This window comes from Silurus aristotelis (genome assembly GCF_946808225.1).
Source record: "Silurus aristotelis genome assembly, chromosome: 16".
In the NCBI taxonomy this organism is placed as follows: domain Eukaryota; kingdom Metazoa; phylum Chordata; class Actinopteri; order Siluriformes; family Siluridae; genus Silurus; species Silurus aristotelis.
Window position 1 is genome coordinate 20,998,467 of NC_139589.1, and position 17,751 is coordinate 21,016,217.

A 17,751-nucleotide genomic window follows, 5' to 3' on the forward strand; every position below is an offset into this window, starting at 1 on the left:
TGATGATACGAACAGAAACAATACACTTTCAACTCCTTACAAATCAAAGCGAGCATTTGCGACATTGAAAAAGAGAGGGTTTGTTTTATTCATTTATTTGAAAGCTCGAATGCGGTCTATTAAATGGAAACGATTTTCCTGCTTTGATATAAAATGAAAAACTCTTCCTGTCGTGTCTTTTTTGAAAACAATGAACTATTTAGGGAAGCATTTTATCGGTGTTTGCCGAGAGACACAATGTAACCAATTGATTTGTTTTGTATCAAGCATTAAAAAAATGTTAATTAGATTTTAGGGCTTTACAAATGCTTTTTTTTTCATTTCTTTTTTTTCATTCAATTGCCTTTTTCTACCTGGCTGGAACTGATTAGACACTTTAGTGGAGCTGTTCTTCTCGCTCTTCAAAACCCTGGAATGTACAAATATCATTTGTATTGAAACCCGTAATGCATATACACACACATACAACACCAGATTGAGAAACATTCCATTGATCCGTGATATAATTTCTAATACAAAACATGCACTGGTGTATATATTGCCACTGCAAAAACTGATGCAACTGATTCAACCATATATTATGCAAGACTTAATCCTAAAAGTTGCATATGCTTAGATAAATAGAATGATAATAGGCACATCATTATAATCTCTACTATTCAAGTTGCTGTGATTTGTACATTAAATGCTGTCTAAACACACAGCACGTGCACAAGACAGGATTTAGTATGCAACATGTTTATTTCATTATGCAATGATCTATAAAAATGGATTGATCGTGCATTTTATGAAGTAAAAGTAATTCGGGATGGATGTGGCAGTGTTGGCAAACTAGCTTTGTCTTCAGGGAGCGTGCACGAAGTCGATACAGGAAATAAATGCAAATTAATAAATGATCGAATTAAGCACTGGGACGTTTAAAGGAGACCGGGTTGCCAGATCGCGATCAATTGCTCTATAGACCAGGCATCTTTGAAATGGTTCTATCACATTTTTAATAAACAAGAATCTAATGCAAAGTGATTCATCATTCATTTCCTATTGTTGGAAGTGGAAAAAAGAAAAACAGAATCTGGCAACCTTTCCAACTGTTCTTTCTTTGCATCTTTCTTTTTTTCTGCAACTTGCACGAGATACCAGTTGGTCAATACAATTTAATGTAAATTTATATAAATAAATAAGCTCTTACCACCCCCATGTCCATCTGCTCGGTTGTGAGAGATGGAGCCGCGCGAGCCTGCGACGCCAACACGAGGACGGGCACGAGGAGCATCGCGAGATGATGCACGATCCAAACGCTCCACTTGCGAAACGAACAGTGTGAACGCAAATCCATATCCAGTGCAGTTCACATACACATCCAAAGCTCTTGCATGCAGGATGCACACCCCGGATCAAGCGTGCATTACGGAATCTGATAGATACTGGACTACCTGACTGTGGCGCGCGAACTCGTAAAGCCCATATCACGCAGAGCTGAGCCGAGAAAGAGCACAAAACAATTCATATCCAAGAGTGAGGGAAAAAATAGATTTGCTCTCTATATGTCAAGGAGTGCACGTGAAGACTCTCCGGAGCATGCATGAGGAATTCTTATTGAGATTCTTCTCTATAAGGATACTTTTTCCCCCCTACACACACACACTCCCCCGCACACGGATAGTCAGCGCGTGCAGGCGGCAGTGAGGAGGCAGATGCAGGTCCAATCTCGACCTGAACCGAACTGAAGTGTAGGCGCAGCTGCGCTCGAGCTCTTTTCCGTGCGCGCGGCGAAGAGCGACTGGCGCGCGCGCTGAGCGGGATCTCACACACATACACATAGACGCACGCACACACACACACACACACACACACACAGAGCACACAGTCCGCGCGCGTGTAGGGGGGATTTCTTGTGGGGACCAGCGACCATCACGAAGATCAAAACTGTCAAACACGATAATAACTAAGATACCAATACACACACACACACACACACACACACACACACACATACATGCGCGCGCACACACATGACCTTATTTGGCGCTTTTAATTATTATAAATGCTCCAGTTTATTAGTTCATGTGGGGGAAAGTGTTGTATTTTTTAATGGGGACCAGCCATACGACCCCACAAGGTCATTGAGGGAGTCCCCATAATCCACTGAGTCCAACATGCAAAACACTTTCCCTTATTTTCATGCGATTGATAGGATTATTAGTGTAGCTAATTAATGCTGTGCTGAAGGGAGGGAGAGAAAGAGAGGGAGGTAGAGGGTAAAAGAAAGAGGGGACCAGAGAGAGCGAGAGAGAGAGAGAGAGAGAGAGAGAGAGAGAGAGAGAGAGAGAGAGAGAGAGAGAGAGAGAGAGAGAGAAAGGAAGGAAGGAAGGAAGGAAGGAAGAAATAGAGAGAAAGAGTGAGAGAGACAAAAAGAGAGGGGGAGGAAGAGAGAGAGAATGTTTGTGGAAAAAAGTGAAAGAGAGGGATGAAGAGGAAGCGAGAGTGAAAGAGAGAGCGAGAGAGAGAGAGAGAGAGAGAGAGAGAGAGAGAGAGAGAGAGAGAGAGAGAGAGAGAGAAATAGAAAGAGACAGGAAGAAACAGAGAGGGGAATAGTGAAAAAAAGAATGATAGGAAGAGATGGGGGGGAAAGGGAGGAAGAAAAAAGAGAAAGAAAGAAAGAGTAAGAGAGACAAAAAGAGAGGAGGAGGAAGAGAGAGAGAATGTTTGTGGAAAAAAAGTGAAAGAGAGGGATGAAGAGAAAGCGAGAGAGAGAGAGAGAGAGAGAGAGAGAGAGAGAGAGAGAGAGAGAGAGAGAGAGAGAGAGAGAGAGAGAGAGAGAGAGAGAGAGAGAGAGAGAGAGAGAGAGAGAGAGATAAAGAGGAAGAAAGGGAGAGGGGGAAGAGTGAAAAGAGTGATAGCAAGAGTTGGAGGGAAAGGGAGGAAGAAAAAAGAGAAAGAAAGAGTGAGAGAGAGAGACAAAAAGAGAGGGGGAGGAGGAAAGAGAGAATGTTTGTGTATGTTTGTGTGTGGGTTTTGTGTGTGTGTGTGTGTGTATGTGTGTGTGTGTGTGTGTGTGTGTGTGTGTGTGTGTGTGTGTGTTTCAGGTGACACCGTGAGGAGGCAGCCATTCCTCGTAAAGCAGGCCTTAAATTTAATCTGTGAAAGGAAAAAAAATCAGATGTCCCCTCTCATCAAGGGTAAACCTGTAACCAGTGAGGTCATTGCAGAGTGGGCTGTAGTGAAATGGCCTCGGCAGGGCTTATGGTGGAGGGGCCTGGACTACACAGCATATACAATTACTAACTGCCGACTCGCCGCCATGTGCATGTGTCTTTGCCCAATCCATCAATGTAAAAGACCACAGCTGACAAGATGTTATTTAGGTGCTGGATCATTTTCAGGACAGCAGTAACCCTGACCTGGTAGGCAATGCTTTGCTGGTACAAGTGTGTCAGGTGCAGAACCATGGCTGCCGTATGTAAACACTGTATACAGGTTACACACTTTTTCATTTAAATTCATGGCATTTATTCATGGCAACTTACAATTATAAAGTAATTTATAAAGTTAAAAAACTGAGCTTTTAAGGGTTAAAAGTCCTGCTCAAGGGTTATCCAATGAGATTAGAACTCAAGACCTTCTAAACAAAAGTGTCCCAATAAGCTACAACTTCTCCAGACCGAACTTGTTGGTCAGCTTGTAGCAGGTCGTTTTTTTACCCTGAAAAATGTATGCTTCACATCTTTATAGGTAGCAGATGCGAAAAAGAGCTATATAATAAAATACATGAAGATGAAATCATGAAGGAAGAGCAGTTCTGAATAAATTACACAGGAGAATATACTAATATATTGCCCCAAGCAATCAGTGAAAGGCTACTGCAGTGTTTCTGTCATCTGTGTTGTCTGTTGTGGCTGCTATATCTAGGATAAAATTTCTGCCTTCCCGTGCAGAATGCAAATGAGGAGAATGATGGCCCATTTTACCTCGGAATAGAATAAATGCTTAAATCGATCAAATAAACTATGATCGTTACACACTAGTTCCTGATCTGCTGCGTTCGACTTTCCAAAGTTTTGCTATAAAATCCACCTCACTGTGGAACCTGTACACTTGCACAATAAAGTCTTGATTCAGCCGTCAGTCATGTGACAGCAGAAATCATAGAGGTCAAAAGTTACAGTCTTTAATATGTCCACATCAGGTATAGGAATGAAAACAGAAATATGATGTCAACGCCTTTGTGGTAATGTTTTTTTTTTCAGAAACTGCTGATTTAGATGGATTTACAAAAAAAACAAATAATGTGAAAAGCCCAAAACAAACATAAAAAAAGCATCCATTGAGTAGCAGTTCAGTGGACAGGAACACCCTGATGATGAGAGAGATCAGACAGAAGAAAATGTCTAAATTTAAATAACCACACAACCATGGTGAGCTCAATATGCTGAAACCTGAGAGAATGCACCAAAGGTTATGGACACCTGAACATATGATTCTTATGTGCTCTTTCCCGTTTCACAATTACTCCCCCTATAGATGCACTTCACTCTTTAACCTCTTTTCTTCTGGGAAGATGTTTCACTAGATATTGAAGTGTGCTTGTGGAGATTTTAGCCATAGGGGCATTTATAATCCCAGGTAGGTGAAGTGAGGTGAGGAGGTCTGGGGTGCAGTCAGCGTTCCAAAACATCCCAAAGGTGTTCAATAAGGATGAGGTCAGTTCTCTATAAGAGGCCACTTAAGGTGATTCACTCGAAACCATGTGAACCATATCTTCATGGACCTGTGGCAAAGGGGCATTGTCATTGAAAATTGAATTGTCCTATACAGGACCTCCATTTTTGTGGTAACAGTTTGGGGAAGAACCGCATGTGACTACAGTATATGTGTCTGTCTGTCTGTCTATCTGTCTGTCTGTCTGTCTGTCTGTCTGTCTGTCTGTCTGTCTGTCTGTCTGTCTATCTATCTATCTATCTATCTATCTATCTATCTATCTATCTATCTATCTATCTATCTATCTATCTATCTATCTATCTATCTATCTATCTATGCATTCAGTCACATAAGTCCACTAAACAAATGATTCATTTAAAAATAATTAATTAATAATTAAAGACATAATGGAGTCTACTGAAAAAAAAACAAATTCTGATCTCATAAATACCAGGTTACATTTTTGCCCAACTTGCTGTGTTAATCAAACGACCCTGTTATTAAGAGTTGCAAGAATTTTAGTTCGGTTTCAGAGAAACCTTTTGGACCATATAGAATCCCCTCATCGCAACATCATCATTTTCATCCTATGAAATCAATCGAGTCCTCCGAATGTGACGAACATAATGAGAAATGTTCGTTCTAAGCGAAAGGATGAGGATTTAACAACAGCCAAAGACACTAAATTGCCTGCTTGTGAGATTCACTATTATCTTCATTTCGAATGAAGTCCATTATGAGCTTCTATGAGCCAGAATTTAATAACTTTGTATTAATTTTCAGTAGTGACAGTTTATCTAATGAACACCGTGAGAGACACAGAGAATTAGCCGCCAGTCTTCGAGGACTGAACAAAAAAACCCCGGAACAGTTGCCGCCGATGAAGAAAAATTATCGGCTGATGCCAAATCGGCGGATGCCAAATTACACCCAGACAACAGAGAGGCGACGTGGCTCCAAACCGACTTAATGATGATCGGCACTGGTGAAATAGTGATGATATGTACAAGCGAAGAGATTAACTGTAGCCTAAAAGCAACGGTATTCGACTCGGGAGAGGTATGAGTAAGGAATGCTGGCGTCGCACGATTCGCCGCTCTGCTGGTGAAGAGTGGGGCCTAATCAATGCATGCTCATGCTGCCATTGAACATCCTTCAAAAAAAAGTGCAGCAACATCACTATTATTTTCTTCCCTGGGTTCTAATTTAAACAGATTAAGCCCATTTCCTGTGCCATTAGAAACCTCAGAGCTGATGTATTGGTGGACTACTTAGATGCTAGAGAGGCAAACATAGTTTAGAGACAGGCTTTGCAGAGCAAGCCATCACTGATGGGAATTAATTTCAGCTATTTCATTTCCTTTGAGTGTCTGAGCATGGGCAACTTTCATCTTATGTCTCTTTGTAGTGATGGAAATGTAGCAGACGACGTATCTGACGCCGCATGCTCTGGAAGTAGCAATTATTTACCATGATATGTCTGCGCTGTGACAAAAATATACTTCTCACACTTAAAAAAACAACAACTTATCAGTACACTAAAAAGTCTAATTATTACAGGGCATTTATTTATTTCTTTTTTGCCTGGCTCTGATGAGAGTAAATATTCAGAAACAAACGAAGAATTTCTTGATATACTGGGTTGCAAAACAGAATAGCATGATGATCACCAAACTGAGATTTAAGCCTTCTGTACAGTATGTATGATAAGATCTAATTGAAACTACATGGACAAAAGTTTGTGAACACCTGAATATAAGGTTCATATGTGGTCTTTGATCATCCCATTCCACATTTAGTCCCCTTTTCCTGAATAACCTCCACTCTTCTGGGAAGATGTTACACTGGATTTTGGAGGGGCATATGGTGATTTTCTCATTCAGCTGCAAGGTTGTTACTAAATCAGGTTCTGATGTAGGTGATGTGAGAGGGCCTGGGGTGCAATCAGCCTTCCAATTCATCCCAAAAGTGTTCAATAGGGTTGAGGTCAGAGGTCTGTAGCTGGCCAATCAAGAGCTTTCATGTAAACCATATCTTCATAGAGCTTACATTGTCGACAGGTTCATTGTCATGCTGGAACAGGTTTGGGTCTCTTAGTGAAAGAAACGATTTATGCAACTTTATTCAAAGACATCATATACATTTGTCCATCTTTGGGGTAACAGTTTTGGGGAAGAGCCACATATGGTGTCTCAATATTTTTGTCCATTCACTGTTTAATCAGAATCAGAAAGAGCTTTATTGGCAAGTATGTTTGCACTTACAAGGAATTTGTTTTGGTGACATAAGAATCCAGTTGCACATTTTCTAAAGTAAAAAAATAAGGAAATAAAAAAGCAAAATAAATAAAAAAGAATACAAGTATAAAAATGATTATTCATTTTATACTATTATTAGTATTATTGCACAAAAAAAGTACAGATTTACATTAGTAAAAGTGGTATTGTATGTATGTTTTATTTAATTGCACAACGGGGAGAGCGAATAAAAGTTCATAAGGTAGTTCATAATGGTGTTTGCTATTTCTGAAAATAATATTAATAATCTTGCCTAATATTGTGTTGATCCCCCTTTTACTAACAAAACAGTCCTGAACCTTCGAGCATTACCATTAACTTCTTCTAAATTAGCTCATCTATTGGATCGGACCACACAGGCCAGCCTTCGCTCCCCACGTCCATCACTGACCTTGGCAGCCCATGACCCTGACACCGGATTACCAGCCACTACAAACCAGGAACACCCCACAAGAGCTGCAGTTTTGGAGATGCTCTGACCCAGTGGTCTAGACGTCACAATTTGGCCCTCAAATCCTTACACTTGCCCATTTTTCCTGTTTTTAACACATCAACTTTGAGGACAAAATTTTCACATGCTGCCTAATATTTCCACCCACTAACAGCTGTCATAATAAAGATATAATCAGTTATTCACTTCACTGCTTATAATGTTATAATGTCATTGTTATGCCTGGTTGGTGGCAGGCTGACTTTCATATAACTGCCCTAATGTTTTTTTTATTCTTTTTATACTACAGCAGTTTATTAAAGAATTACCTTTTTTTTTATAGTTACCATAAATGCTATGAATCTAGTTAGTTATGGTATTTATTTACTCAATAGCAGCTGGAATCTGTGGTTTCACACACCCTTCTTTTTCTGTCTCGTTTGTAGCTAATAAGACAAAAAAAAACCAAACTACTGTTTGTCATTTTAAGAGGAACCCACAAAGCCCTCCATCCTGATCAATTTTCAGCCAATTACAGCTTTACCTCCGACTATTAGAAAGTGCTGACTCTGGAGATGCTTTAAAAAAATATTAGATCAACACATCCTCACAAAAAAATAAATAAATAAACCCTCCACCAAATAAGCACAATGATTTGTATTCAGTTTATGAGGAGCATCTGTCCTAGAATTCCATGTATACTTTTATATTATTGTTACCAGTGGTGAAAAGTAACAAACTACATGTGCTCCCATTACAATACTTAAAGTCATGGTTGACAGACTTCACATTTTTCAGTATAATTAAAATCATTCAACTTCAAATTGTACCCAGCAACCACTGCAATTCCATTTCTGGCTCACATGTCACCAATCAGTCACAGCTGTTCATTGTAACCTTGAATAACGCATGTATTTAAGCCTCAGTTTGAACCACATCACATGGATGTCCTTTTGTAGTTCACACTGTCATTTTACTCGGTGTAATGTTTAAATTTATACCTGTGGCATATGGGAGATGTCCTTATCCAGAGGGACTTACAAATACCGCTGAGTAGGGTTTAGAGCCTTACTCAAGGAACCAGATGTGGTAAAAGTGCTGTTGGTGGAGCCATGCTTGGAAGTCTAATGTCTTAACCTCTGAGCTACAACATCGCTGCGTTTTGATTCTTTGTTTTGTGTTTTTGCACTTGCAGCCACTACCCACTTACTAGATCTGGTAAAATAACAGAATGCAATGTAACAATGGATGCACCAAATTCTTTTTGCAATACGAGAAACCCACCTGGAGAGAAACCGCAAGGTCTAGTAGCAACAGGAACATCAGAATCCTTAAAGAACATCAACAACGTACAAAAGCAAAGTCTATAAAGGACATCAAAATCCATGTCATTTAGTGTTTTGATTCTTACTTTTTTGTTTTGTATATTTGCATTTCGATGAAAACGATCTGCACTTGCAGCCACTCCTTACTTCCTTGTTTTCGTAACATGACAGAATGTAAACCTAATGATGGATGAACCAGAATGAATTTTTTTGCAAAGCATTGGATTGGGACTGCAGGCTTTGGGAACTACAGGAAAGGGGACATATGATTGTGTAAACATATCTAAGTGTACTATAGCCTATTCAGAAGTATCACCGAAAAAGGCCATTATAATCCAAAATGAACATGACCAAGAACTTTAGAATGTAACCAAATAAAAAACATTAATAAAACAACAGCAAAATATATAAAGAGCATGGTAAAGACCATCAGAATGCATGTTATTTATTTTCATTATTTACACTCATTGGGGATAAACATATAGGGACAAATAAATTAATTTAAGATGTATATATGTAATCCATTTATTTCTGAAAGTGCTAAATAAAATGTCATTGAATAAATTAGATTGTGTAATATTCCCATCACTGGTCGTTATGGTATAAACAAAACTTAGTAGCCCTGCGGTGGTTCCTGAATTAACTACTTTATTAAAATCTTTCATCATTTTAGCTCTTTGGAACTGGTAATCAGCAGCTGTTAAACCCCCCACCCCCCGTCTTCCCCCCTCCACACACACACACACACACACACACACACTCACACACACACACACACACACACACACACACACACACACACACACACACACACACACACACACACACACACACAATATATAAACAGGAAAAAGATTCTTTCAGAATTCAGGATTCTTCATTCTTAATGCATTACCCAATCTCAATGTTTCTCTGTAGCATGCCAAAAAAATTGAAGATGAAAATGTAGAGTTCAAATGTAAAAAAAATTTTTTACGCAATTATTTTTAAACATTTGTGTTAGAACACCAGTTTAAGTGGATTTTGGTTGTAAAGGCCAAGCGTTTTCGGGAATGTACAAGTGAACAATCGTGAGGAATAAACTGACATGTAATTAAATATGCATATATTGCCAGAAGCAAAAATCCTTCAAATAAAACGACTGCGCATGCTTTGAACACAGAGCTTTTTTGCTGCTCATTACTGCACCATTTCAAAAGACATCACAGAGCTGGATACTCTTCTTTATAAAAAAGGATCAGAACTGTTACCGAAATACATCAAACATCACACTTGCCATCAAAAAATGTGTCAACTTGCTCTATTTTTAAAATATGCTGTACTGATTATAAAGTGTTGACGTGATGTTTACTAATTAATCATTAGATATCACTGGAGTTATGGGGTTGTTAGAGGACTGGTACAGCTACTCTACATTGACAAAAGCATTCCAACTATAAGTAGCTTTCACCCAAACCTTTACAACACGGTTGGAGGCACACAATAGGATGTCTTTGGATGCAATATCATTCCATTTTTCCCTCACAGTGCTGAGACGCAAACCTGTTTTAGCAGGACAGTGTTTAATGGAACAATCCATTGATCATTATAAAGACTTAAAGTTCTCAAAACAAACAAAAAAAACTTTAAAAACTACAAGAACATCAGCAAGAATAGCACAATTTTTAAAAGTAGTTCATAATTTAGAATCCACAACAAGAAAAACTCAAAAAAGAACACCAGTATCCATGAAAAAGAAAGGAACATTAGAATCCTAATAGTCTTACAAAAGACTATTAGAATCCACAATGAGCATCATCACGGATTCTAAAATGTACAAAAATCCAAAAAGGAACACCAAAATCTGAGAAGAAGTCAAGTAGTAAATCAAATTAAACAATATAAGCTAAAAAAAAAAAAATAAATAAATAAAAATTAGAATCCTTGAAGAACATCAACAAGTACAGCAAAATCACATTCCTCAAAACCCACCAAAAAATATTATTCAATGGAACATTAGAAATTCACAAAAAAACATCAGAAAAAATGCCAAAATGCACATAGAACATAAAGAAATCAACAGCGTTCTCAAGAAAAAAAACACCAAGAACAACCAGAAGATCAGAACATCATCAACAAGAACAGCATAATCCAACTATACCATCAATAAATACATTAGAATATAGAGGAACTAAGGAGTTGATGCTAGTGAAGAAGGTGTTATGTTTTGAAGTTAAGAACGCTGTAACCTAGAACATTGTTAATCTGAATGCTAGATTCAAGATGCCCATGTTTTTCTAGAATTATTCTTTTAATTATTTTCTAGAATTATTCAGAGATTATTCAGAGAAACTCATAACTAAGCAGTTGAGAGGTTGAGGTCCTTGCTAGTGCTGCTGGAATTTTGAACTTGTGACCTTCTGATCCACACTCCAATGCCTTAACCACTAAACTACCACCTCCTTTCCCTATACCTCTACTAACCATTGTACACCTCCGACACAAATCCGTTGTTCATCCTTTTCTCAAATGCACTGTGTGGACAGGTAGCTTGAATGCACTGAAGTTTAGATCCTTTTTTTGGCTAGGTTTCTTAGCCATTGGCCAGTATATAGGCAGGAAAGATTATTTGTAATTTTCACTGATTTGGCAGAAACACAAAAAAGCACGACAGAAAGCGATGTCTAAAGGCGAAAGCTACTGTCTAGCCTTCAGTCTAATCTAATGTCATATATAATTGAAAATAGACATGTGACGCTCAGAAATTAATCACCATCACGGTAAATTGATTAGTCGGGGAGGTTTATATTTACCCGAGAGCGAGTCAATGACGCAAATCAACAAATCAAACCTGCCTCACCATCTCTGTGGAGGCACAAACTGTGTCTGGAAATAAACCTTCTAGCTTGTGTTCAATCTGATTAAGCACTCATCCTCTAAAAAATTAAAGACTTTTTCTCTCAATGCAACATCTCAGTGATCCACAAGTGTCTAATATTTAGTTTACAATGCAATTTCTCCTTCCAAAATAGTAGTAGCAGCAAAAATAAGAAAAACTGATGATCCCCTACAGCAATAACAGCACTACTGAATTCTCCAATCTGACTGGTGAAACGTTTTAATTTTGATTTCACAGAGGTGCGTATGGTGAGCACTCCAAAGAGTCTCCAGTGTTTTACATTGAATTCACAGGATAGGACTTTTTTTGCTTCAGACTTATTTTGAATTGCAAAATCCATGGTTGTGATGCCAAAAGATTGACTTTATTAAAAAGAAACAAAGTCACAGTCTGAGCATGACCTTATAAACCCTTATCTCTTCCTTGACACCCACTGTTTTATATGGATATCTGTTCTTTCATTAGCCACCCTTATCTGTTCACCAAACCTAAGTTTCTTCCCAATTTTGTAACCTAATGGCGGCATGCGCTGTCCCGTTCTAATGTTTTTTTAATAAGCTCAATCGTTTCAGACATATTCACAGGTCCTGGTTTTGACCAGTAGTAAACCCTGCACATATGCACCAGAAACTATTATGAAAAGCCTCAATCAGTACTGTGCTCCTGTTTAGAAAAACTAAAACAAACTAAAACAATTAACATCAATTACTCAAATATATTTCCACTCGCATTTATATCATTAAAATCATTGTGTTTAGAGAATAATAGGTGGATAAATGATAAAATGTACCATAAAGTTTATGAAACTGCATTTGTTTTTCATTAGCTGGCAAGGAATTAACTTCACTTCAGAAGCAACTTGTTATATTCCTTGTATGGACACTTCTCCCAGAAAAGCAGTGTGCAACCATATCAACAGCAAGAGCACACCCATTGTGCTTCATCTAGTTACGGAGGTCTTCAGCAGTGCTGAAGTCAAGTCAAGTTTATTTCTATAGCGCTTTTCACAACAGACATTGGCTCAAAGCAGCTTTACAGAATTTACCAGTTAAAGGTGAATGATGTGTATTTACCCCTGATGAGCAGCCATGGTGACTGTGGCAAGGGAAAACTCCCTTAGATGTTATATGGAAGAAACCTTGAGAGGAACCAGACTCAAAAGGGAGCCCATCCTCATTTGGGTGATATCAAGAGTGTGATTATAGTCTTTAAACAATACGAAACACTGGAGAGTGAGAACTAATTTCATGAGCACTGAAGTGTGTGATTATGAGTAAAATGTCCTTCCTACAGTCCTATACAGTCATATGAGATTATGGAACCAGGAGCAACTGAGCAACTCATAAAATAGCTCAACATTTGCGATAATCACAGATCCAACACCAGCTTTTCCATGCCGGAGCCTTTAAACACTCAAAGAGGTCCAATGTCTAAATCCCACATGAAGTGGGATCCAAATGGCGCTGGTACGTCTCTGAGTGGTTCGGGATGTTTGCGGGGTCGGCATCTACTTCTTTAGAGGTCCACAATCTTCATGAGGTGAACAGGACTTGCTCAAGAAGAATTTTCCAACAAGTATGTTCTTGAATGTGAGGGAAGGAGAACCTTGTTCATCTTGTTGGATGCAAGGATGCAATACTATGCTATAGGTACTTAAGATTAACATGAGATTGGCTTAAGCTGTGGTGTTATGTCCACTTTAAGGTTTCGGAATTTGGACCGGAAGGTTGTGTGTTCAAATCCAGGTACAGGTGAGTATAGCCCTTACTAAAGCCCTATTATAGCCTAGACTGCTCTGTGTATATATAAGATAATTGTGTGGATCAAGGCATCTGCCAAATGCTGTAAATGTAGTGCAAAACGCACGAGTGCATAAAAAATCACAGTATATAAAATAACTTTCATTACTTGTTTGATATACGGATCGTTGACTTGTTGGATTTAGACTTCTGCCCGCTCAAAATCATCCACATGGAAAATAAGTGTAAGGATTACAATTATTTGAATTACTGTAATAAACAATAATAAAAAGAAAGAATGTAGGAGAGCAAGAGAGAGAGAGAAAGATTGTGTGTCTGTGAGTTATTTCAGTCTATGTGCATGTCAGCTGTCTTATTCTGCAACTGTCTGTTACTATGGATACAGTTGTTTATAGACAGCAAATTAATTTAGAACAGTGATTAAACTACCTGTGGATTTAAAAGTTCGAACTCACACCATACAGCCATTTAGTGTTCAGACAGACAATAGTATAATATTTAATAACAAGAGCAGTTCTCACAGTTAAACATAACTAAATATGGTCAAAATTATAAATAGGTAATTAATAAATCAATTTACAAATGGAATTCTTAATGAAATGCTTTTTGGGCTGGTTACTGTAACCTGTTGGCTTGCATAATACCACTAGGATAAAATCTAAACATCAAATGTAAAAAGTGTAAATGCATAAAATGTAGAGAAACATATCTATTGTATGATTTTATTGTTTGCTTGGGATACATGATATTTTAGAGCCAATGATGGCCAAACCAAGCAAGAACCAATGATACAGCAAATCAGAAATGTGTGCACACCACAGTCTACTTGTTTCCATAAACTAGAAAAATGCAAAGTCACCATCAATATCTAGCTGAGCAAAACTTTTGCTGAGACCTGGCAACCCTGACCTTGGCTAATATTAACCACTTAAATGTAAAGCAGCTAAATAAAGGCTGTACCAAACATGTATCTGCAGCTGCTACTCTATATGCAGTAAACGCATACCTCTCTGTGTATGTTTCTTCTTTCATTCATAATAGCCTCTATTTACATTCAGTCCTATGTAGTGCTGAAAAAAAAGACACTTTATCTTAAAACAACAACTAGCTCTCAAGCTCTGGTTTGGATGTGTGTTTTTTTTATATGTACTATAGCAGATTGAAAGAAGGCTATTGTTACCAAGCTGTCAGACTTTCCATTTCGTTTATCCAAACCTTTCCAAAAATGAAGGGAAGTAGGAGTGTGAAGGCAGCAGGAGGGTGTCTTTTGGACAAGTGTGGAAGTATAATATCTAGCCATTATCAAAAGCACAGAAGAATGGATTTCATTCTACCATATAGTATCTGCCAAAAATGTTTATAGTAGAGGAATAAAAATACGACATACCATGCAGTTGTGAGCAAATGATCCGTGACAGATGTTGCTACTTTCCTGTAACAGCATGTCCCACGCAACCATGGCAACTTATCATCATTGATGAGCCTTTTTTCATTTATCAATGAACAACACATTGGACTTTAGATCAGGCGCTGGGTTACTGATAGGAAGGTCGGGGGTTAAAGCCAAGCTGCCAGTCTTGGGCCCTTAGCCCTTTGTGATCCTGGGGCACTGTATTATGGCTGACCCTGTGCTCTGACCCCAGCTTCCTAACAAGCAGGGGTATGCGAAGAAAAGTATTTCACTGCGCTGTAATGTATATGTGACCCTAAACAAAAAAAAAAATAATCACAGCTTGTCAAGTTACCAAGAAATAGCAAAACAGGAAGTCATCTGTACCGAAGACTTTTTAATAGTGCAAAACTTGGAGCAAGATTCTCCAAGTGTTGAATAAACATCTGATTACAACATAAAAAGGTTCACAATGTAAAGGATTGGACTCTGTCTGGCCAAAGTTGAACAATTTTAATTTTATTACACTGCCTTTAAGTGCATTGTTCTGACGACCTTGACAACTCCACATTTCCATCCAGAGCTGCATTCATTTTAGCCAGGATCTTGTACTAAGGACAGGAGAGTCTAGGTGCTTTGTGAAAGTCTTCTCCCAAACATTTTAAAAACTTTCAATGAGGTGAAGGTCAGGACTCTGTGATGGCCAGTTAATGTTTGGAAATGATGTGTTCTTGAACAGACTCATTCACAATATGAGCTTGATGAATCCTGGCGTTGACATCCTGAAATTTCGCTCTGCCGTCAGAGAAGAACAAAAATCCATTAATAGGATAACTTGGCCATTTAATACATTGGGGTACTCTCGACTTCATTATATCGCTGTGTAATGATGCTGAGCTGAAACCTGACCAACTGAAGCTACCTCATATTGTAACACTTTCCCCAGAGACTTGTACATTAGGAACTATGGAGGATGTGTGCATTGCTTCATTCCATTTTTTCTAGGGTAATCTGGACTCATCAGATCATGTTCTTCATTCATTGTTCTGCAGCCCAATCTTCACAAATCTCTGCTCCATAGCAAATCAGTTTTTTCAGTTCGCCTTACTAGCTTTTACTAGGTTTCTGTTGCTTTGTGTGTTAATGCTTTTACTTTTACTATTAAATATAGCCATGAGTTTTATTGTTCTAATTAATTTGTGTGATGTGACTTTTTAAAGATCGCTAATAATGATTATTGAAGATTTCGGTGTTAAAACAATTATTGTCAGCTGATTTATACTCTATATGGAAAACATTTCTGGACACCTTACCTTACAATTGGTATGTACTTTTGGAACGTCCCATTTCCAGTGGTGGATGGTGATGAATTAAATGCACTTAAGAAGCTTTTTCATGTATCTGTACTTTACTGAAGTATTTCCATTCAGGTAACTTTTTCTTTAACTTTATTTCTTTATTTCAAAGTCAAATATCTTAATTTTTACTTAATTACATTTCCTTATTTCGTTTTTTTTTTTTTTATAGTTAAAATATTTGTTTATTAGATATCAATGTGTTTGACTCATTAATATCATTCTATTAATAGATTGGTTTTCTAAAAGTATTATTAGAGTCATTATAGTCTTTTCACATAAACTAAGTTGATCAGTCGAAAATCTCGTGGCAAAAATGATAAAAGAAACATTATTGCCATAATAAATCATAGTATCTAAGTACATTCGAAGGCAAATATTTAGTAAAAAGTACAAAAAGAATTTCAATTAAGCACTTTTACTTTTACTCGAGTATCATTTTACCGACCGTATCGCTACTTTAACTCAAGTTACTTTGTCCAACACTGCCCATTTCACAGTTAGATGCCTTTTGATGTTTTAAAAACCTCCACTCTTTTGGGAAGATAAAAACTATATAAACATTAATTAATGTAAAGTATAAACTGTCATCAACTTGCTGCACAAGCATCAGAATGTCCTCCACAATTTTGCCGGCTACCCTCATTGTTAAAACATTTCAGCTAAATCGTCGATTACTGGCATTTTCCCTGTTAGCTGTAGACTGTGAGTAAAGTCAATTACAAATACAAAAATGCCATAAAATATAATCCCACCCCTGACATTTGATTGACAGCTTTCAGTGCAAGGCATCGGAAATGCAAACGCAAACCATGCAAGGCTTTGGAAATTCAAATACAAAAGGAATTGCGATTCTATTGTTGTTTTGGCAGGCTACATACACGACACTGAGAAAAAGAAAAAGAAAATATGGTAATTAATATTTCTATTTAAATACAGCATGACATGGTCATAACCCGAAAAACACGGGAAATACAGTTGCAAATGGACTTGAAATTTTCCAGTCACTGTGCATTTGCAAAATCGAAAAAAAAAACGCACAAAATGCGTTTGGATTATATCACAATTTATGCATCCACATTTCGAAAACTCAACTGCAAAAACAATTTGCAATGCCTTTTAAATATTTTCTGGAATATCCTTCCATAACAATTTATTACCCAAATTATCAAGTAAGAATTCAGGAATTTTTAGAAAAAATTATGTAAAAAATAATTTTATTGTTGAACGATTACACTGATCAAAGAATACACTGATCAAAGAATCACCACGTTCTTCCCACATTATTATTGTGTACATTGCAGAACATAATTAAAAAACTTCTACATATTAGCATGCAGGCTGAGCCAGATGTGAATCCATAGAAAGTGAGGCCTGGAAAGGTGCTTTGTCTGCACTCAACCTGATTCATGACTGCAGTATACACCTCCCACATTCTCCATCAATGTCACCCCATAGCCTGTCTCTGATAATTCACCAAGCAGCTAGTGTTAGAGAAGCAGGAATGAAACCAGAGTGGCCTCACACAGTGGATTCATCACAATAGAGCTGCTTCTAAAATTGACTGCCCAATCAATACGTGAACAGAATTAGGATTTCTTTCTGAGATGACGCAAAT

At 37.8% G+C, this 17,751-nt stretch overlaps 1 protein-coding gene across 1 annotated transcript in view; it reads right to left on the reverse strand.

Annotated features, from left to right (window-relative positions):
• Positions 1-1,810, reverse strand: part of mmp17a (matrix metallopeptidase 17a) — a 93,228-nt gene extending 91,418 nt beyond the window's left edge. The window contains exon 1 of the mRNA XM_083564124.1: positions 1,190-1,810. Coding sequence (XP_083420250.1) covers positions 1,190-1,336 — 147 coding nt within the window. The 5' untranslated portion in view covers positions 1,337-1,810. The remainder of the gene's footprint in view (positions 1-1,189) is intronic.
• Between the last annotated feature and the right edge of the window lie 15,941 nt (positions 1,811-17,751).